This window comes from Hemiscyllium ocellatum, chromosome 44, assembly GCF_020745735.1.
Source record: "Hemiscyllium ocellatum isolate sHemOce1 chromosome 44, sHemOce1.pat.X.cur, whole genome shotgun sequence".
In the NCBI taxonomy this organism is placed as follows: domain Eukaryota; kingdom Metazoa; phylum Chordata; class Chondrichthyes; order Orectolobiformes; family Hemiscylliidae; genus Hemiscyllium; species Hemiscyllium ocellatum.
The window spans coordinates 10,054,597-10,079,894 of NC_083444.1; the positions used below are offsets into that span (position 1 = coordinate 10,054,597).

The window sequence follows — 25,298 nt, forward strand, 5'->3', positions numbered from 1 at the left end:
ATACACACACATACACACATATTCATACACACGCATATTCATACACACACATTCATACATACAATTACACATACATTCATACCTACACACAAGTATATTCATAGATACACATACACATTCATACTTACACACACATATTCATACATACATGCACACACACACACACATACATTCATACACACCCACACATATTCATACATACACATTAATATTCATACGTACACATACACATACACACATTCATACATACACATACACACATATTCATACACATTCATACACATGCACACATTCATACATACACACACACATTCATATATACGCACACATACATACACACACATACATTCATACACACACTCATTCATACACACACATTCATACATACACACACGCATATTCATGCATACACATTCACACACACATATTCATACACACTCACACATTCATAATATACACACACGCATATTCATACATACACACATACACATACATATTCATACATACACATTCATACATACACACACATATTCATACATGCACATTCACACACATGCACATATTCATACATACACACACATTCATACATACACACATGCACATGCACATTCATACATATACACGGACATTCATACACATACATACATTCATACACACACATACATTCATACACACACATTCACACACACATATTCATACATACTCACACATATTCATACATACACACACATTCATACATACACACACACATCCATGCACACACACATGCATATTCATGCACACACATACACACACGCATATTCATATGTACACATTCACACACACACATATTCATACATACACACACGCATATTCATACATACACACACGCGCATTTTCATACATACACATTCACACACACGCATACTCATACATACACACACACACGCATCTTCATACAGACACATTCATACATACACACACACATTCATACATACATGCACGCACACACGCATTCATACATACACACACATACTCATACATACATGCACGCACATACATTCATACACACATATATTCAGACACATATTCATACACACACATACATTCATACACACACATACATTCATACAAACACACGCATATTCATACACATACACATTCATACACATACACACATTCATACATACACGCACACATACATTCATACATACATGCACACACATACATTCATACACACACATACATTCATACACGCATATTCATACACACACACATACATTCATATACACACATTCACACACCCGCATATTCATACATACACACACACATTCATTCATACACACTCACATATTCAAACACCCACACATATTCATATATACACATTCACACACATGCATATTCATACATATACACACATATTCACACACACATATTCATACACACACACACATATACACATATATTTATACACACACACATATTCATACACACATATTCATACGTACACATGTACATACACACACATATTCATACACATTCACACGCATATTCATACATACACATTCACACACACGCATATTCATACACACACATATACATTCATACATACACACACATTCATACATACACACTTACACACACACATATTCATACTGACACACACAGACATTTATACACACACACATATTCATACACATACACACGTATTCATACATACACACACATATTCATATACACACACATACATACATATTCATATACACACATACACACATATTCATTCACACACACACACATTCATATACACACATATTCATACATACACACACATTCATACATACACATTCACACATGTTCATACATACACATTCACACACACGCATTCACACACACGCATATTCATACACACACATTCATACATACATTCACACATACATTCATACATACACACACATATTCATACATACACATACATGTTCATATGCACACATACACATATTCATACATACACACACACATGCATATTCATACATACACATACACATTCATACTTACACACACATACATACATACACACACATTCATACATACCCACACATATTCATAAAAAAAACACACACAGACACGCATACATTCATACACACACACATACATTCATACACACGCTCACATATTCGTACATACACATACATATTCATACGTACACATACACACACATATTCATACACACACATTCACACATACACATTCACACACGCGCATATTCATACATACACACACACGTTCTTACATATACACACATTCATACATACACACACATACGTTCATCCACCCACATATTCATACATACATATACACACATTCATACATACACACACATACACACATTCACACATACACACATTCATACATACACACATGCATATTCATACATACACATTCACACACACATATTCATACACATTCATACACACACACACACTCATTCACACATGCATATTCATACAAACACACACGTATTCATACATACACACACGCATATTCATACATACACACACATACATACATATTCATATACACACATATTCATACACACACACATTCACACATGCGCACCCACATATTCATACATACATATACACACATTCATACATACACACACGCACACACATTCACACATTCATACATACACACACACATATTCATACATACACACACACATATTCATACATACACACATACACATGCATATTCATACATACACACACACATTCATACATACAAACACATGCATATACATACATACACACACACGCATATTCATTCATACATACACATATTCATACATACACATACATATTCATATATACACATTCACATATTCGTACAAACATACATATTCATACATACACATTCACACACATGCACATATTCATACATACCCACACACATTCATACATACACACATGCACACGCACATTTATACATACACACGCACATTCATACACACACATACATACATTCATACACACACATACATTCATACACACACATTCACACACACACATATTCATACATACACACATTCATACGTACACACACAAGTTCATACATACACGCACACACGCATTCATACATACACGTACATTCATACACACACATACATTCATACACACATATTCATACACACACACATACATTCATATACACACATTCACACACATGCATATTCATATATATACACACATATTCATACACACACATATTCATACACACACACATATATTTATTCATACACACACACATATTCATAGACACACACATATACATACAAACACATATTCATACATACACATTCACACACATGCATATTCATACACACACATATACATTCATACATACACATACATACATTCATACACACTCATTCACACACACACATTCATACGTACACACACATTCATACATACACACACACATACATTCATACACACATATTCATACACACACACATTCATATACACACATTAACACGCACATATTCATACACACATATTCATACACATATACATATACACACATATTCATACATACACATTCACACACACGCATATTCATACATACACATTCACACACACGCATATTCACACACACACATACATTCATACATACACACACGTTCATACATACACACACATTCATACATGTACATACATTCATACACATACACATTCATACACACACATATTCATACATACACACACATTCATACATACACATTCACACATGTTTATACATACACATTCACACACACGCATATTCATACATGCACATTCACACACACGCATATTCACACACACACACATTTATACAAACACGCGCGTATTCATACATCCACATTCACACACACATATTCATACACATTCACACACACACACTCATTCACACACACGCATATTCATACACACACGTATTTATACATACACACACACGCATATTCATACATACACACAAATACATACATATTCATATACACATATTCATACACACACACATTCATACATACACATTCACACATGTTCATACATACACATTCACACACACGCATATTCATACATACACATTCACACACACGCATATTCATACACACACATTCATACATACACTCACACATGCATTCATACATACACACAAGTATATTCATACATACACATACACATTCATACTTACGCACACACATTTGTACATACACACACATATTCGTACATACATGCACACAGACACACATACATTCATACACACACACATACATTCATACACACGCACACATATTCATACATACACACACATATTCATACATACACATACATGTTCGTACATACACATATACACATATTCATACATACGCACACGCATATTCATACCTCAACATTCACACACGCATATTCATACATTCACACACACACATTCATAAATATACACACACATTCATTAATACACACACATACACACATACATTCATACATACACACACACTTACACACACACATACATTCATACACACACACATTCATACATGCACACACACACATATTCATACTTACACATTCACACACACGCATATTCATATACATTCACACACATGCACACATTCATACATACACACACACATTCATGCATACACACACATTCATACATATACACACATATACATACATTCATACACACACACACTCATTCACACACACGCATATTCATACATACACATTCACACACGCGCATATTCATACATACACACACACGTTCTTACATATACACACATTCATACATACACACACATACGTTCATCCACCCACATATTCATACATACATATACACACATTCATACATACACACACATACACACATTCACACATACACACATTCATACATACACACATGCATATTCATACATACACATTCACACACACATATTCATACACATTCATACACACACACACACTCATTCACACATGCATATTCATACAAACACACACGTATTCATACATACACACACGCATATTCATACATACACACACATACATACATATTCATATACACACATATTCATACACACACACATTCACACATGCGCACCCACATATTCATACATACATATACACACATTCATACATACACACACGCACACACATTCACACATTCATACATACACACACACATATTCATACATACACACACACATATTCATACATACACACATACACATGCATATTCATACATACACACACACATTCATACATACAAACACATGCATATACATACATACACACACACGCATATTCATTCATACATACACATATTCATACATACACATACATATTCATATATACACATTCACATATTCGTACAAACATACATATTCATACATACACATTCACACACATGCACATATTCATACATACCCACACACATTCATACATACACACATGCACACGCACATTTATACATACACACGCACATTCATACACACACATACATACATTCATACACACACATACATTCATACACACACATTCACACACACACATATTCATACATACACACATTCATACGTACACACACAAGTTCATACATACACGCACACACGCATTCATACATACACGTACATTCATACACACACATACATTCATACACACATATTCATACACACACACATACATTCATATACACACATTCACACACATGCATATTCATATATATACACACATATTCATACACACACATATTCATACACACACACATATATTTATTCATACACACACACATATTCATAGACACACACATATACATACAAACACATATTCATACATACACATTCACACACATGCATATTCATACACACACATATACATTCATACATACACATACATACATTCATACACACTCATTCACACACACACATTCATACGTACACACACATTCATACATACACACACACATACATTCATACACACATATTCATACACACACACATTCATATACACACATTAACACGCACATATTCATACACACATATTCATACACATATACATATACACACATATTCATACATACACATTCACACACACGCATATTCATACATACACATTCACACACACGCATATTCACACACACACATACATTCATACATACACACACGTTCATACATACACACACATTCATACATGTACATACATTCATACACATACACATTCATACACACACATATTCATACATACACACACATTCATACATACACATTCACACATGTTTATACATACACATTCACACACACGCATATTCATACATGCACATTCACACACACGCATATTCACACACACACACATTTATACAAACACGCGCGTATTCATACATCCACATTCACACACACATATTCATACACATTCACACACACACACTCATTCACACACACGCATATTCATACACACACGTATTTATACATACACACACACGCATATTCATACATACACACAAATACATACATATTCATATACACATATTCATACACACACACATTCATACATACACATTCACACATGTTCATACATACACATTCACACACACGCATATTCATACATACACATTCACACACACGCATATTCATACACACACATTCATACATACACTCACACATGCATTCATACATACACACAAGTATATTCATACATACACATACACATTCATACTTACGCACACACATTTGTACATACACACACATATTCGTACATACATGCACACAGACACACATACATTCATACACACACACATACATTCATACACACGCACACATATTCATACATACACACACATATTCATACATACACATACATGTTCGTACATACACATATACACATATTCATACATACGCACACGCATATTCATACCTCAACATTCACACACGCATATTCATACATTCACACACACACATTCATAAATATACACACACATTCATTAATACACACACATACACACATACATTCATACATACACACACACTTACACACACACATACATTCATACACACACACATTCATACATGCACACACACACATATTCATACTTACACATTCACACACACGCATATTCATATACATTCACACACATGCACACATTCATACATACACACACACATTCATGCATACACACACATTCATACATATACACACATATACATACATTCATACACACACACACTCATTCACACACACGCATATTCATACATACACACACACATATTCATACATACACACACATATTCATACATACACATGCATATTCATACATATACACACATTCATACATACAAACACACGCATATACATACATACACACACGCATATTCATTCATACATACACATATTCATACATACACATATTCATATATACACATTCACATGTTCGTACAAACATACATATTCATACATACACATTCACACACATGCACATATTCATACATACCCACACACATTCATACATACACACATGCACACGCACATTTATACATACACACACACATTCATACACACACATACATTCATACACACACATACATACATTCATACACACACATACATTCATACACACACATTCACACACACACATATTCATACATACACACACACATTCATACGTACACACACAAGTTCATACATACATGCACACACGCATTCATACATACACATACATTCATACACACACATACATTCATACACACATATTCATACACACACACATTCATATACACACATTCACACACATGCATATTCATATATATATACACACATATTCATACACACACACATATTCATACACACACACATATATTTATTCATACACACACACATATTCATAGACACACACATATACATACAAACACATATTCATACATACACATTCACACACATGCATATTCATACACACACATATACATTCATTCATACACACACATTCACACACACGCATTCATACATATACACACACACACATACATTCATACACACATATTCATACACACATATATTTATACACATATTCATACATATACACACATATTCATACATACACATTCACACACACGCATATTCATACATACACATTCATACACACACATATTCATACATACACACACATTCATACATACACACACATTCATATACACACACATTCATACATGCACACACATTCATATACACACATTCATATACACACATACATACATATTCATATACACACACATACACACATATTCATACACTCACATATTCATACATACACACACATTCATACATACACATTCACACACACGCATATTCATACATGCACATTCACACACACGCATATTCACACACACACATTTATACATACACGCGCGTATTCATACATCCATTCACACACACGCATATTCATACATACACACACATATTCACACATACACACACAAGCATATTCATACACACACACATACACACGTATTCATACATACATACACACATATTCATATACACACACATACATACATATTCATATACGCACACATACACGCATATTCATACACACACATATTCATACACACACACACATTCATACATACACACACGCATATTCATACATCCACATTCACACACACGCATATTCATACACACACACATATTCATACACATTCACACACACACATATTCATGCATACACACACACACACACACACACGCATATTCATACATTCACACACACATTCATACATATACACACACATTCATACATACACACACACTTACACACACACATAGATTCATACACACACATTCATACATGCACACATACATATTCATACATACATATACACACATTCATACATTCACACATACATATTCATACATACGTATACACACATTCATACATACACACACACATTCATACATACACACATGCACACATTCATACACAGACACAGTCATACACACACATATTCATACACACACACACACACACACGGATATTCATATATACACATACATATTCACCCGTACACACACACACGCATATTCATACATACACACACATACATATTCATACACACACATTCACACATACACACACATTCATACATACACACATGCACACGCACATTCATACATACACACGCACATTCATACACACACATACATTCATACACACACATACATACATTCATACACACATTCACACACATGCATATTCATACATACACACACATTCATACATACATGCACACATGCATTCATACATACACACACACGCAAATTCATACATACACACACATATATTCATACACACACATACATTCATACACACACACACATACATTCATATACACACATTCACATACACGCATATTCATACATACGCACACATATTCATACACACACATACATTCATATACACACATTCACACACACGCATATTCATACATACACACACATATTCATACACACACACACATATTTATACACACAAGTTCATACATACACATTCACGCACACACATATTCATACATACACACACATATTCATACATATATACACACACATATTCATAAACACACACACATGCACATATTCACACATACACACATATTCATACACACACATACCTATTCATACACACACACTCGTACATACACACACACTCGTACATACACACACACTCATACATGCACACACACACATACATGCATGCACACATACATGCACACACACACATTCATACATACACACTCTCACACACACATATACACCCCCAAACCCACACATATAGCCACCATCACATACCCACACACATACAGCCCCAAACCCACACTCACGCACCCACAAACCCACACTCTCACACTGACACTCTCAGACCCACACACATACATCATAAAATACACACTCACACACACACATACACCCCCAAACCCACACTCACACACCCACACACATACATCCTAAAATACACACTCACATACACACATACACCCCCAAACCCACACTCACACACCCACACACATACATCCCAAAATACACACTCACATAAGCACATACACCCCCAAACCCACACTCACACACCCACACACATACATCCTAAAATACACACTCACATACACACATACACCCCTAAACCCACATTCACACACCCACACACATACATCCTAAAATACACACTCACATAGGCACATACACCCCCAAACCCACGCCCACTCACCCACACACCCCAACGCACACTCTCAGACCCACACACATACATCCCAAAATACACACTCACACACACGCGCATACACCCCCAAACCCACACTCTCACATACACATATACACCCCCAAACCCACACATATATCCACCCTCACACACCCACATGCATACAGCCCCAAACCCACACTCACACACACAGACACACACCCCCAACCCAGTCTCAGACCCACACACATACACTCCCAAACCCACACTCTCACACACATATACACCCCCAAACCCACACTCACACTCACACACACACATACACCCCCAGACCCACACACACACACACGCCCACACACGATTACTTAAATTGAACCCCAGTCTCTGATTGACAGCAACATTCTCCAATGAGCCAGTCCCATTCAGTCCAGGCCATGGAGACTGACAGGGATGTTGGGAAGGGCAGAATGTCCATTGTCTTTATCACATTTATCACCCGCCTTTCTCTCGCACCTCTCCCTCCCCCTTTCTCACCCACCTCTCTCTCCTCCTGCTGTCTCCCACCTCTAACCCCCTGCTATCTTTCCCTCACTCACTTCCTCTCCCTCTTTTCTCTGTCCTCCCCATTCCATCCCTCTCTCCCCACCATCTCTCTCCACTCCTCTGTCTCACTCCCTCCCTCCCTCTCTGACCCCCCCCTTCTGTCTTTCCCTTCTGTTTCTTGCCCCTCCCTTTCTCTCCCTCTGTCCCCACCTTCTCCCTCTCTCTCCCTCTCTCTCATTCCCTCTCTCACTCCCTCTCCCACTGTTTCTCTCTCTCTCTCTCTCCTCCCTACCCTCCCACTCTCCCACTTCCTTCCTCTCTCTCTTCCTCTCTCTTCCATTCTCTCCCTCCCCCCCCCAATCCCTCCCTCCCCCTCTCTCTCCCACTTCCTCTCTCTCTCTCTCCTACTTCCTCCTTCTCTCCCCGTCCCTCTCCCCCACTCCTTCCCATTCTTCTCTCCCCCGATCCCTCCATCTCTCTTGTCCCCTCTCCCTCCTCCCGCTCCCTCCTGCTCCCTCCCTTCCTCTGTCTCCCTCCCTTGGTCTCCCCCCCCCCCCCCCGCTTCCCCGGGGAAGTGGGAAGAGACCGTGGCCGTGGACAAGATGTTCAACACGATGAGAACCTACCGCGTGTGTAACGTGGACCAGCCCAACCAGGACAACTGGTTACGGAGCGCCTACATCGACCGTGGGGAGGCGCAGATGGTTTATGTCGATCTGCGGTTTACCATCAGGGACTGCAGCTCCATACCTGGCACCGATGGATCATGCCGGGAGACCTTCGGCCTTTACTACGGCGAGGCAGGCTCCGACGGTGAGCCCTCGGCCCGTATGGCCACCCAGCTAAAGGCCACCTTCACCAAGGCCCAGGACATCACCGCCGAGCACGTCTTCGCCCTCAACGGGATGGGCAAGGTCAACAGGGTGACCGTGCCGCTAGGCCCACTCACCGGGGCGGGCTTCCACTTGGCGTTCCGGGACCGGGGAGCCTGCGTCAACCTGCTGTCCGTGCGGGCCTTCTTCCGCAAGTGCCCGGCCACCGTCGCCAACCTGGCCCGCTTCCCGGCGACGGCGGCGGGGCCCAGCCTCAGCTCGCTGACCGTGAGCCATGGCACGTGCGTGGCCAACGCCACGGAGAGTTCCGTCCCCATGAAGCTGCACTGCGCTAGTGAGGGAGACTGGGTGGTGCCCCTCGGGGGCTGCGAGTGTAGGCCTGGTTACCGCAGCAACGAGGAGCTCACCGCTTGCACAGGTAACGGGTTCAGCCGATCGGCCCGGGGACGGGGTTAACTTTCTATAAATTCCTTCCGCCACCCCCCCGGTTCCTCCCGTCACGAGAATGGGATTTACCGCTGTGAGGTGTCGCTTTTTGGTGGTGAACCGTTGGTGTAGTAAACGTCGGAGAAGAGGGTTACCTCAGATTACAACACGATCTTGATCAGATGGGCCAATGGGCTGAGAAGTGGCAGATGGAGTTTAATTCAGATAAATGCGAGGTGCTGCATTTTGGGAAAACAAATCTTAGCAAGATTTATACACTTAATGGTAAGGTCCTAGGGAGTGTTGCTGAACAAAGAGACCTTGGAGTGCAGGTTCATAGCTCCTTGAAAGTGGAGTCGCAGGTAGATAGGATAGTGAAGAAGGTGTTTGGTATGCTTTCCTTTATTGGTCAGAGTATTGAGTACAGGAGTTGGGAGGTCATGTTGCGGCTGTACAGGACATTGGTTAGGCCACTGTTGGAATATTGCGTGCAATTCTGGTCTCCTTCCTATCGGAAAGATGTTGTGAAACATGAAAATTTTCAGAAAAGATTTACCAGGATGTGCCAGGGTTGGAGGATTTGAGCTACAGGGAGAGGCTGAACAGGCTGGGGCTGTTTTCCCTGCAGCGTCGGAGGCTGAGGGGTGACCTTATAGAGGTTTACAAGATCATGAGGGGGATGGATAGGGTGGATAGCCAAGGTCTTTTCCCTGCGGGGAGGGGAATCCAGAACTCGAGGGCATAGGTTCAAGGTGAGAGGGGGAAGATTTAAAAAGGACTTGAGATGCAAACTTTTCACACAGAGGGTGGTGTATGTATGGAATGAGCTGCCAGAGAAAGTGGTGGTGCAACATTTAAAAGGCATCTGGATGGGTGTATGAATAGGAAGGGTTCAGAGAGATATGGGCCAAGTGGGACTAGATGAGGTTGGGATATCAACATGGTCTGTTACCGTGCTGTACGTCTCTGACTCTGCAACACTGGGAGAGTCACTCCCACAAGGAGGGGTTCAGGTGAACAGTGAAGGGGAGCTGGATAAACCCACATGGGGATAGGGATTGAAAGACATGGCGGCTGCGGGTGAGATGAAGAGGGTGTGAGGTAAGGCTGGTGTGGGTATTCCCCCAAGGGAAAACCCCATAAAAATTGGCAAAGGACACAACTTTGTCTTGTACACTTCAAAATGGAGGGTCAGTCCCTTCATTCCCACACATACTGCTCTCTCCCTCTGGGCCACCATAGACTGGGTGGAGAGGTGGGGGTGGGGTGGGGGTTGGTGACAGCACGGTGGCTCAGTGGTTAGCACTGCAGCCTCACAGCGCCAGGGACCTCCAGGTTCGATTCCAGCCTCGGGCGACTGTCTGTGTGGAGTTTGCACATTCTCCCCGTGTCTGCGTGGGTTTCCTCTGGGTGCTTCGGTTTTCTCCCACAAAGATGTGCAGGTTAGGGTGGATTGGCCTTGCTAAATTGTCCCATACTGCCCAGGGCTGTGCAGGTTAGGGTGGATTGGCCTTGCTAAATTGTCCCATAGTGTCCAGGGATGTGCAGGTTAGGGTGGATTGGCCGTGCTAAATTGCCCATACTGCCCAGGGATGTGCAGGTTAGGGTGGATTGGCCGTGCTAAATTGCCCATACTGCCCAGGGATGTGCAGGTTAGGGTGGATTGGCCATGCTAAATTGTCCCATAGTGTCCAGGGATGTGCAGGTTAGGGTGGATTGGCCATGCTAAATTGTCCCATAGTGTCCAGGGATGTGCAGGTTAGGGTGGATTGGCCGTGCTAAATTGCCCCATAGTGCCCAGGGATGTGCAGGTTAGTGTGGATTGGCCGTGCTAAATTGCCCCATAGTGTCCACGGATGAGCAGGCTAGGTGGATTAGCCACAGGAAATGCCATGGAGGAGGGTATGGAGTGGGTGGGATGTTTTTTGGAGGGTTAGTGTGGACTCAATGGGCCGAATGGCCTACTTCCACACTGTAGGGATTCTGTGATCCTATGAATGGCCATGTGGCCTCAATTGGCTTTTCTTTGCTTAACCTATACCCAAAATTAAACTGAAAATGAAAGCCTGATGAAGGGCTTATGCTCGAAACGTCGAATTCTCTATTCCTGAGATGCTGCCTAACCTGCTGTGCTTTGACCAGCAACACATTTGCAGCTGAAAATGAAAGCACCCTGTTGAGTTTCTACTTGACAATGACGCACTGAACCAGATCCTCCCATTCCCTCCTGCAGAGATTAAAGAGCAAGTGACCGTCTTTGAGCTGGGGTCAGAGCGGGGCCCTTCCCAGGATGCTTTGGACCCTTCCTGTGGCCAATTGGAAAGCCTGCTGCGAGTCAATCAGCAATGGTTGGAGGAGCAGGCCCAGGCTTTGAGTCACCTGACCCAGGCAGTGGAGGCCCTCAACTCTTCCCTGCTCGACATCTCACAGAGACTTCACCTGCTCCTGAGGGGCCGTCCTCAGACGCTACCAGACCCGGCGGTTGCTCCCAACGTCAATGGCGGAAAGGAAAATTGAGCCTTCCCGACTTCGGACATCTGGACGTCAAGTGAGAGTGGGGAAAACAAAACCTCCCTGTCTAACGAAAATCCGCACTCCTTTCCCTCTTCTCCCCATGTTCACTTAACCGCAAAGCCCTAACTATCGTGAGATAAGAATTGTACCTCCAGTGGTTCCTGCATTTCTTCCCCTTCAGTGCTTCGTCTGAATGGCCAACTGAACAGTGAAGTAACCATGGCAATAAGGCAGCCGCCATCTTGAAAAGCTAACCACCTTAGCACGAGTCCGTGTCCAATGAACCCCAATTCTCTGTACAGGATGCAAGCAAGGGAATGGGAGGAAGGAGCAGGGGAAAAGCCAAGGGGGTTATATGTAATCCAGAGAGCCAGCTGAAGGCCCGGGTTTGAATCCTGCCATGGCAGGTGCTAGAATGTGAATTCAATAAAACAAAATCTGCACTTAAGAGTCTTATGGATTGTCAAAAAAAAACCCATCTGGTTCACTAATGTCCTTTAGGAAAGGAAACTGCCATCCTTACCTGGTCTGGCTAACATCTGACTCCAGACCCACACCAACATGTCTGACTCTTAATGCCCTCTGGGGCGATTAGAGTTGGGCAAAATGCTGGCCTGGCTAATGATGCCCTCATCCTGTGAACGAATACAAGAATAATCCAGCACATAAAACAGGCCCCTTTCAAAATGGCAGAACATCTTCATTGGAGTTGCCATGACAACAAGGTGGCTGACACTTCTGCCCCTCCCACCACCACCAATTTTAAGGTGTAATTCAGAATCGACCCCTCTCTGTGAAGAATTCTAAGTCCCCAAATCTTGTCTGAAACAACATCACGGTGACCGAACTTAATTGAACACAAATAGTGGGTGAATCTCTCCCGTTGGGTCCTGCTCTCTTGAGGTCAACTCCTTTCAAGGTGCCACATCCCTTGATCTTTCTCCCATTCAGTCTCGTGGTCCCGTGCTCGAGTTTCGCGGGTTGTTATCTGCAGAGAACGCACAAGATGCAATGCCGAGATTCCTCTGATCCAAACCATGACCTCTCCCATCTAGACGGACGTGGGTAGCGTAGGAACATCGCTCAAGATGTCCTCCATGCTACTCACTGTCCTGACTTGGAAATATGTTGGTGTTCCTTCAGTGTTGCTGGGTCAAAATCCTGGAAGTGCACATCTTATGGCATCACGGGTGTCCTGACAGCACACGGACTGCAATGTTTCAAGATGGCGGCTGGTTGAAACTGTGATAGATGGACAATGATGTCCAACAATGCCCATACCAACAGGCCTCAGCCTGAACCAGTTGTCCAACAATGCCCATACCAACAGGCCTCAGCCTGAACCAGTTGTCCAACAATGCCCATACCAACAGGCCTCAGCCTGAACCAGTTGGGTGGTTCAGACACCCTCTACGTTTATCGGCTGATTGATGCTGGAATTAGCAATCCTGGACTCAAAACGTTAACTCCGTTTCTCTCTCTCCACACATGTGCTTGCCAGAACCTGCTGAGTTTCTCCAAATCTTTCTGTTTTTACTCTAACCTTCTGGATTCTTCCGTTGTGTCTGCCTCCCCGAGACTTTTTCTAATGGTTGGCTGGGATCTTTGCGTTGGGGGTTGAGTGAGGGGGAGGAGCGGTGTTCCGATTCACCCGAACGATGGGGAGGTGGGGCGGGAGGGTTTTACATGTCCGTTTGCCCAGAGGGAACCTCTCTTCTGTTGAATGGGGGAGGTTGTGGAAGTTGGAGGTGAGTGGCTGGGAGGTTTCAAGATGGCGGTTTAGTTGTTTGAAGGCACCCAGAGAATAGGAAGTTCATAAATCTGTTAGCTATCAGCCATTGGAATGACAGAACCAGCTCAAGGGGCAGAGTGGCCTTCTCCTGTGCCTACGTGACATTATATGATTTTAAAACAGTGATAGGTAAGTTCTTGATTGCCAAGAGGATCAAAGGTTACAGGGAGAAAGCGGGAAAATGGGTCTGAAAAACCTACCAGCCATGATTGAATGGCAGAACAGACTCAGTGGGCCAAATGGCCTAATTTCTGCTCCTATGGTTTTAGAGATGTCCGGTGGTCCTGAGCAATGTGTGGCTGGGGCCAACCCTTGATCATCCTATAGTGGACATTGAAGACGGTTATCTAAGATTACAAAGAGACCTTGATCAATTGGGTCAAAGGGCTGAGGAGTGGCAGAGGGAGTTTAATTTGGATAAATGTGAGGTACTGCATTTTGCTACAACAAAGGCAGGACTTATACAGTTAATGGTAGTGGCCCTGGTTAGAGAAACCTAAGGGTTGAGGTACATAATTCTTTGAAATTTACGTCAGAGGTAGACTTGGTGGTTAAGGTGTTTAACACTTGCCTTCACTGCTCAGACCTATGAGTGTAGGGGGTTGGGACGTCATGTTGAGGTTGTACAGGACATTGGTGAGGCCTCTTCTGGAGTACTGTATGCAGTTCTGGTTTCCCCTGTTATGGGAAGGATATTATTAAACTGAAGAGAGTTCAGAAAAGATTTACCAAGTTGCCAGGAATGGAGAGTTCCAGATATAAAAATAGACTGAAAGGCTGGAACTTTTTTCACTGTTGGGATGTTAGAAGCAACTGCAATGCACACCCTCCATCAGTTTTGACTCCATTAAGTCTACTCAGAGATGCTTTACTTTGTCGAATAGCTGGTTTTGCTCCTGAAGAAGAACCATTTGGTTGACATCATCTCACTTTAACAATTTCCCTCACCTTAACAACAACCTCCCTCACCTTAACAACGACCTCCCTCACCTTAACAACGATCACTCTCTCACTTCAACAACGACCTCCCTCACCTTAACAACGATCACTCTCTCACTTCAACAACGACCTCCCTCACCTTAACAACGACCACCCTCACCTTAATAACAATCACTCTCTCACTTCAACAATGACCTCCCTCACCTTAACGACGATCACTCACCTTAACAACGACCTCCCTCACCTTAACAACGACCTCCCTCACCTTAACGACGATCACTCTCTCACTTCAACAACGACCTCCCTCACCTTAACAACGACCTCCCTCACCTTAATGACGATCACTCTCTCACTTCAACAACGACCTCCCTCACCTTAACAACGACCTCCCTCACCTTAACAACGACCTCCCTCACCTTAATAACAATCACTCTCTCACTTCAACAATGACCTCCCTCACCTTAACAACGACCTCCCTCACCTTAATAACAATCACTCTCTCACTTCAACAATGATCTCCCTCACCGTAATAATGACCTCCCTCACCTTAACGACAATCACTCACCTTAACAACGACCTCCCTCACCTTAACAACGACCTCCCTCACCTTAACAACGACCTCCCTCACCTTAATAACAATCACTCTCTCACTTCAACAACGACCTCCCTCACCTTAACAACGACCTCCCTCACCTTAATAACAATCACTTTCTCACTTCAACAACGACCTCCCTCACCTTAATAACAATCACTCTCTCACTTCAACAATGACCTCCCTCACCGTAATAATGACCTCCCTCACCTTAACGACAATCACTCACCTTAACAACGACCTCCCTCACCTTAACAACGACCTCCCTCACCTTAACGACGATCACTCTCTCACTTCAACAACGACCACCCTCACCTTAACAATGACCTCTCTCACCTTAATGATGATCACTCTCTCACTTCAACAACGACCTCCCTCACCTTAACAACGACCACCCTCACCTTAATAACAATCACTCTCTCACTTCAACAATGATCTCCCTCACCGTAATAATGACCTCCCTCACCTTAACGACGATCACTCACCTTAACAACGACCTCCCTCACCTTAACAATGACCTCCCTCACCTTAACGATGATCACTCTCTCACTTCAACAACGACCTCCCTCACCTTAACAACGACCTCCCTCACCTTAACAACGATCACTCTCTCACTTCAACAACGACCTCCCTCACCTTAACAACAACCTGTTACTTTAACAATCCTCCCTCACCTTAGCAATACAGCTCCCAGTGTGAGGACAGGGCTCTCGGCCCCACTGTGGGGACAGGTCCCCAGGCCTCATTGGGAGGACAGGGCCCCCGGCCTCATTGGGAGGACAGGGCCCCAGGTCCCCAGCTCCCAGTGTGAAGACAGGGCCCCAGGCCTCATTGGGAGGACAGGGCCCCCGGCCTCATTGGGAGGACAGGGCCCCAGGTCCCCAGCTCCCAGTGTGAAGACAGGGCCGCAGGCCTCATTGGGAAGACAGGGCCCAGCTCCCAGTGTGAAGACAGGGCCCCTGGCCTCATTGGGAGGACAGGTCCCCAGCTCCCAGTGTGAAGACAGGGCCGCAGGTCTCATTGGGAGGACAAGGCCCAGCTCCCAGTGTGAAGACAGGGCCCCAGCTCCCAGTGTAAGGACAGGTCCCCAGGCTTCATTGGGGAGGTCAGGGCCGCAGGCCTCATTGGGAGGACAGGGCCCAGCTCCCAGTGTGAAGACAGGGCCCCAGCTCCCAGTGTAAGGACAGGTCCCCAAGGCCTCAGACCCAAGTCCTAGGGTGAAGGGAGGTGTTTGCAACAATCCTTTACAAATAAGAATTAATAACTGGTGAGACTCTGAGCAATCGTGTTCAATCAGCTGGGAAACATTGTTAATGGTGTCAGAAGCCAGTTATACAAATTATATACAGAACATTGGCAGGTACAACATTTAAACTGATAACAAACAGAGAAGCAGGGAATAGTTCAACTGGAGATCTTAACGCAACACAATATCTGATGTGACAGCCGGCTCAGTAACCCTGCAATACTCCCCTCCACAACCCCTCTGCGCCTCCAGGATTAAATCCTCCCGCTCCGTCTGGTTCTGAGGCAGACGGAGCAGATATTCCTGGGTTTTAATAAGGAAACTCCTGGTCTGTTGGCTCAAGTCGGTGCAGTCTGGGCACCTTGGACAACCTCCCTTGGGCCCTCTGAGGTGCGTAATGAAGAACCACCCCCCCCCCCCCCCCCCCCGTTTCTAAGAGGGGCAGGCAGGGTGGGTGGGAATCCTGCTGGTGTCCTGGGTTGATAGTCAGCCCTCGGCTAACAACGGTAAATTCAGAAGCCTGCTCGATTTCACAACGCTGCTCCTGGGACCTTGCTTTGCGCAAATGAACCGTCGCAATGTCCGAAAATACCACAGGACCCACGCTTCAAAAGCACGCCGCCGGTTGCAAAGCACTCTGGGAGGTTGTGAAAGGCGCCACATAAATGCCCCCCTCTTTAAACTGGCCTCAGGCACCGGTGAGCAGACCCGAAACCTTCCTTCTCAAGCCAGGAAGAAAACAAAGGGGAATCACAGGCTCCCTAAGGCTTTTGTCCTGTGGGCCTTGAAATTTGGCATTCTTGCATTTGGGTCCTGACGAGTGCAGTGTAGGAGAGAGAGAAGCCCGCTAGTGGCCTCCTCCATAGCAACACCTAGTGCCAATCAGAGTTGACTTGCAAACCAATCGCACCCCTTGACCCCCAATCCCCCCCGAGCAGTAGAAATTGTTTGGAAATTTGGTATTCTTGTATCTGGATCCTGATGGGCTCAAGTTGGAAAGCTCTAGAAACATGTCTCTCTCTATCCACTGAGATACCCTCAACGCATAATAATTTATCTTCATAATTTGAGGGTACAAATAGGGTTACAATTCCCCAGTGTTGACCTGCAGGATCTCAGATATATCCAGGGACTTATTTGGTTCGAGGTAAGATGGAGTTTTCTACTGGCTGAGGGTGATGCTCGGTACCCATTATATATCACTGTATCACTCCTCCCAAACCCTGCGCCCCACTGAAACTAGGGATTTCAAGCCCTATGCCAAAAACCAGCCTAGAACCACTTGCTCGAGTCCCCAGAAGCATGTGCTCCCTGTTTCCTGAACCCCAGAGCTCCAAACCCTCTGCCCAACTGGCCCCCATGCATGTCCCTCCCCCACCCTGCCCCCAATCCTGAGGCCTGTGCCTGATCGCCAACCCTGCGCCCAGATAGAATGACCTGTCTGATCCCTCAGGTGCATGTCTGACCTGAAAGTGACCCTTGAACTCTGTAGTAATGGGAAGCAATGGCCTAGTGGTAATCGCTGGACTACCAATCCAGTGACCCAAATCTGGAGATCCAGGTTCGAATCCCATCATGGGTGGAGGAATTTGAATTCAATTTTTTAAAAATCGGGAATTAAGATTATAGTTAATTCATTGTCAAGGAAAAGCCCCATTCAATGAAATATAGTCACAGGAGTGTACAGCATAGAGACAGACCCTTTGACCCAACTCGTCCATGTCAACCAGATATTAGATTAGATTCCCGACAGTGTTGAAACAGGCCCTTCAGCCCAACCAGTCCACACCGACCCTCTGAAGAGTAAGCCACCCCGACCCATTTCCCTCTGACTAATGCACCCAACATTATGAGCAATTTAGCATGGCTAATTCACCTGACCCGCACATCTTTGGACTGTGGGAGGAAACAGAGCACCCGGAGGAAACCCACACAGACAACAGGGAGAATGTCACCCGAGGCTGGAATCAAACCGGGGACCCTGGTGCTGTGAGGCAGCAGTGCGAACCACTGAGCCACCGTGCTGCCCTAAATTATTCCTAACTTAATCTAGTCCCATTCCCAGCGTTTGGTCCGTATCCCTCCGAACCCTTCCTATCCAGATGCCTTTTAAATGCTGTAATTGTACCAGCCTCCACCACTTCCTCTGGCAGCTCATTCCATACACATACCACCCTCTGCATGAAATGGTTGTCCCTTAGGTCCCTTTTAAATCTTTCCCCTCTTACCTTTAACCTGTGCCTACTAGTTTTTGATTCCCCACCCTTGGGAGAAAGTGAGGACTGCAGATGCTGGAGATCAGATTCGAAGAGTGTGGTGCTGGAAAAGCACAGCAGGTCAGGCAGCATCCGAGGAGCAGGAGAATCAACACTTCAGGCATAAGTTGTTCATCAGGAAGACCCTTTTACCCTATCCATGCCCCTCATGATTTTATAAACCTCTAGAAGGTCACCCCTCAGCCTCCGACGCTCCAGAGAAAACAGCCCCAGCCTGTTCAGCCTCTCCCTGTAGCTCAAACCCTCCAACCCTGGCAACATCCTTGTAAATCTTTTCTGAACCTTTCCAAATTACACATCTTTCCCATGGCAGAGTGACCAAAATTGCACGCAGCATTCCAAAAGTAGCCTAACCAATGTCTTGTACAGCCTCAACTTGACCTCCCAACTCCTGTACTCAATACTCTGACCAATAACGGTCCGGAATAAATCTGGAATTATGAGTCCAATGATGACTGTGAATCCACTGTTGGAAAAACTCGTGATGTCGCTGAGAGAAGGAAACTGCCATCCTTACCCCCAATGCGGCCTACATGTGACTCCAGACCCACAGCAATGTGGTTGCCTCTTAACTGCCCTCTGGGGCAATTAGAGATGGGCAAGAAATGCTGCCTGATTCCTTAAAGATATAAAAGAGTCCTAAGGGGCAACTTTGTCACACAGAGGGTGGTATGTGTATGGAATGAGCTGCCAGAGGATGTGGTGGAGGCTGGTACAATTGCAACATTTAAGAGGCATTTGGATGGGTATATGAATAGGAAGGGTTTGGAGGGATATGGGCTGGGTGCTGGCAGGTGGGACTAGATTGGGTTGGGATATCTGGTTGGCATGGACAGGTTGGACCAAAGGGTTTGTTTCCGGGCTGGATATCTCTATGACTCTATAATGAAGGGCTTATGCCCGAAACGTTGACTCTCCCGCTCCTCGGATGCTGCCTGACCTGCTGCGCTTTTCCAGCACCACACTCTCGACTCTGATCTCCAGCATCTGCGGGTCTTCACTTTCTCCTGAGAAATGCGGCCTAGCCAGTGACGCCCTCATCCCGTGAACAAAACGCAAAAACGCCCGCCCACGAAAGTCCGATATCCCAACCTTGGTACCCAAGCTCTGGTCCAGTAACCCGTTGACATTTGCCTGTTGCCAACAATCCCAACTCGCGAGATCCAGAGCTGACCCATTTCCACCAAGGCTGTCATCCTGAGGTGGCCCAATGTCACTTCCTGTTCCCCTTGGCTGTACAGGAAACGGTTTGACCTGTGCGATACTGAGGCCAGGTAGGTCAGGAAGATCCCAGACTGCACCCTGGTGTCAGTCCCAATTGTTTCCTGGTCAACATGGGCTGCCCCCTGCCCCCTAGGTCGTCTCGAGATAAGATATAGGCCATTCAGCCCGTCAAATCTGCTCCGCCATTCAATGAGATCTGACAATCCTCAATTCCATTTTTCTGCCTTTACTTCACAACCCTTTGTCCTTTACAGACTAAAAATCGATCTCAACCTTAAATATCCTCAATGGCCCAGTCTCCACGGTTCCAAATTCCACACATTTACTCTTTTCCGCGTGAAGAAATTCCTCCTCATCTCTGCCCTAACCGGGTGACACTTTACTCTGAGATGACGCCCCTCTGGTCTCAGATTCTCCCTGAAGGGGAAGTAAGGCGAGGGAGTGATCTGAGTGCTCAATTGGATGGGACAGGAGAATCAGACTGCGAGGCCTCTCACGGTCGATAAGCTTGGGATGGGGAAGCTGGGATGATTCCCTCCGTGCGCAACGGTTGTACTGAACTGTGGAAGAGCCCTTGAGGGGCCTAAAGGCCTAAATGAGCATCCACCGCCAATCCCCCTCTCCCTCTCCCCACCTCCCCCCCCCTCCCCAGTATCGAGCGAGTGAGTTAGCAGCAGACAATCACGGCCTAGGTACCTGAGGATCACAGGGTGTCAGAATTTAGTTAAACTGTGGCTCCCTGCTCCCACTTCCTAGTCCTAATCCTGTGAAACAGAGCTCACAACGGATGTAGGCCCGAAGCCTTAAATTGAAAGCCTCACCTCTGGATGCCCAACTGTATGTTCTTTACTGGTTGAAGGGGTTGCGATAGGGGATTAAGGTTGAGGGAGATGGTGAAAGAGAAACATAAACAGGATATTTGAAGATATTTAAGTGGGCAATCCCACTCTGGCTTGCCTTTACAGTGCGGTAAATCATGTTTTGTTAAGAAAACCCGATGGTTGAATGGTCACCATTCTTATTCCTGACGCATTTGTTGATTAAATTTCAATTCCGCTGTTGCCTTGGTCCCTGACCACTCCCCCTTGCCTCCGGTTCAGGTCTCTGACCACTAGGCCAGAAATGTGACCCTCACACCCTCCCAACTTCTCTCCTCGCGCCAACCCCAGCCCGAAGAATGTGACTGCTTCTCCTGTTGCAGCCACCAGTCGATTTACCCCGAGCTGATGAGGCAGAGAAGTTCAAGGAGTCTCCCGGCCTAGGAGGCCTCTCGCGTCTGGGGAATGGTCAGGCCTTCGTGTGGGGACCTCCACTGGGACTTGGCTCAGCCTCAGCGGTCATCTTGTGGACACTCTCTCTCCATTACACCGGACAGGGAGTGCCAAGCCCAAACCCAGATAGAGGGCTAGGCCCGAGGGGCAAGACAAGTCAGAGGGAAAGCTTAGGCCCCAACTGGGCCTGTTGGGAAAGGGAGCGCAGGCAAGAGCTTGGCTTTCAGACAGACATATGGGCAGCTAATGTATGGGGGTCCTTCCTACTCGGTGCTCAGGGGCACTTCCTCTCCACGCACTGTTTGCCCCCTTCCTCGTATTCCTGTTTTGAGATCCACATCTGCTGGAAAGTGCCCTGTGCAAAGAAAAACTCAGCGTCACGGTGCTTAGCAACAAGAACAGGCCGATATTCCCAACCAGCATCTCCCTTACTGACATCTTGACCTCACCTTCCCCACAACCCTGGATCCTGTGTCCCCATTCTCCCAAATCAAATGTCTCCCCACATCCCTCAATCTGCCCCGCCCACCCCCATCTCCCCACATCCCTCAAATCCTCCGTCAATGCGTATCCCTCACTTGCTTTCCATCCCATATCCCTCTGTCTCCCCATACCCCTCAATCTCTCCATCCCTCTGTCCCCACGTATCCCTCCATCCCTCTGTCCCCCTTAACCCCCATCCCTGTCTCCCCATCTCTCAATCACCTCATATCCCTCCATCCCTTTGTCCCCCATATCCCTCAATACCCCTATATCCCTCTGCCCTCTGTCCCCATCTCTCAATCCCCCCATATCTCTCAATCTCTCTGTCCCACCATATCCCTCCATCCCTCTGTCCCCCATATCCCTCAATCCCCTGATATCCCTCTGTCCCTCTGACTCCCATCTCTCAATCCCCCATATCCCTCAATTCCTTCTCCCACCATATCCCTCAATCACTCCATATCCCTCAGTCCCCTCATATCCCTCGATCCCTCTATTCCCCATATCCCTCTGCCCCTGCATATCCTTCAGTCCCTCTGTCTCCTCCCCATATCCTTCAATCTCCCAATAGCCCTCCAACCCTCTGTCCTCCTATCCCTCTGTCCCCACATATCCCTCTATCCCTGTCCCTTCATATTCCTCAATCCCTCTGTTCCCCTAAAATCCTGCAATCCCACAATATTCCTCAATCTCTCTGTCCCCTCATATCCCTCCATCTCTCTGTACCTCCATATCCCTCAATTTCCCATATCCCTCCATTCCTACGTTTCTGCATATCCCTCAATCCCTCTGTTCCCCCCATGTTCCTCAATCCCTTCGATAGCCCGAATTCCTCAATCTCACAGTACTTTCATTTTGCCTGGTGCTTGATGTAAATATTGCCCCCCTTACAGGAAATCCATGACACATATGAGAGAAGGGCCCTGGGA

General features: G+C 44.8%; 1 protein-coding gene across 1 annotated transcript in view; it reads right to left on the reverse strand.

Moving 5' to 3' along the window:
• Window positions 1-24,081: 24,081 nt before the first annotated feature.
• Window positions 24,082-25,298, reverse strand: part of LOC132835217 (actin-like protein 6B) — a 79,615-nt gene continuing 78,398 nt past the window's right edge. Inside the window, exon 15 of the mRNA XM_060854580.1 lies at window positions 24,082-24,241. Coding sequence (XP_060710563.1) covers window positions 24,161-24,241 — 81 coding nt within the window. The 3' untranslated portion in view covers window positions 24,082-24,160. The remainder of the gene's footprint in view (window positions 24,242-25,298) is intronic.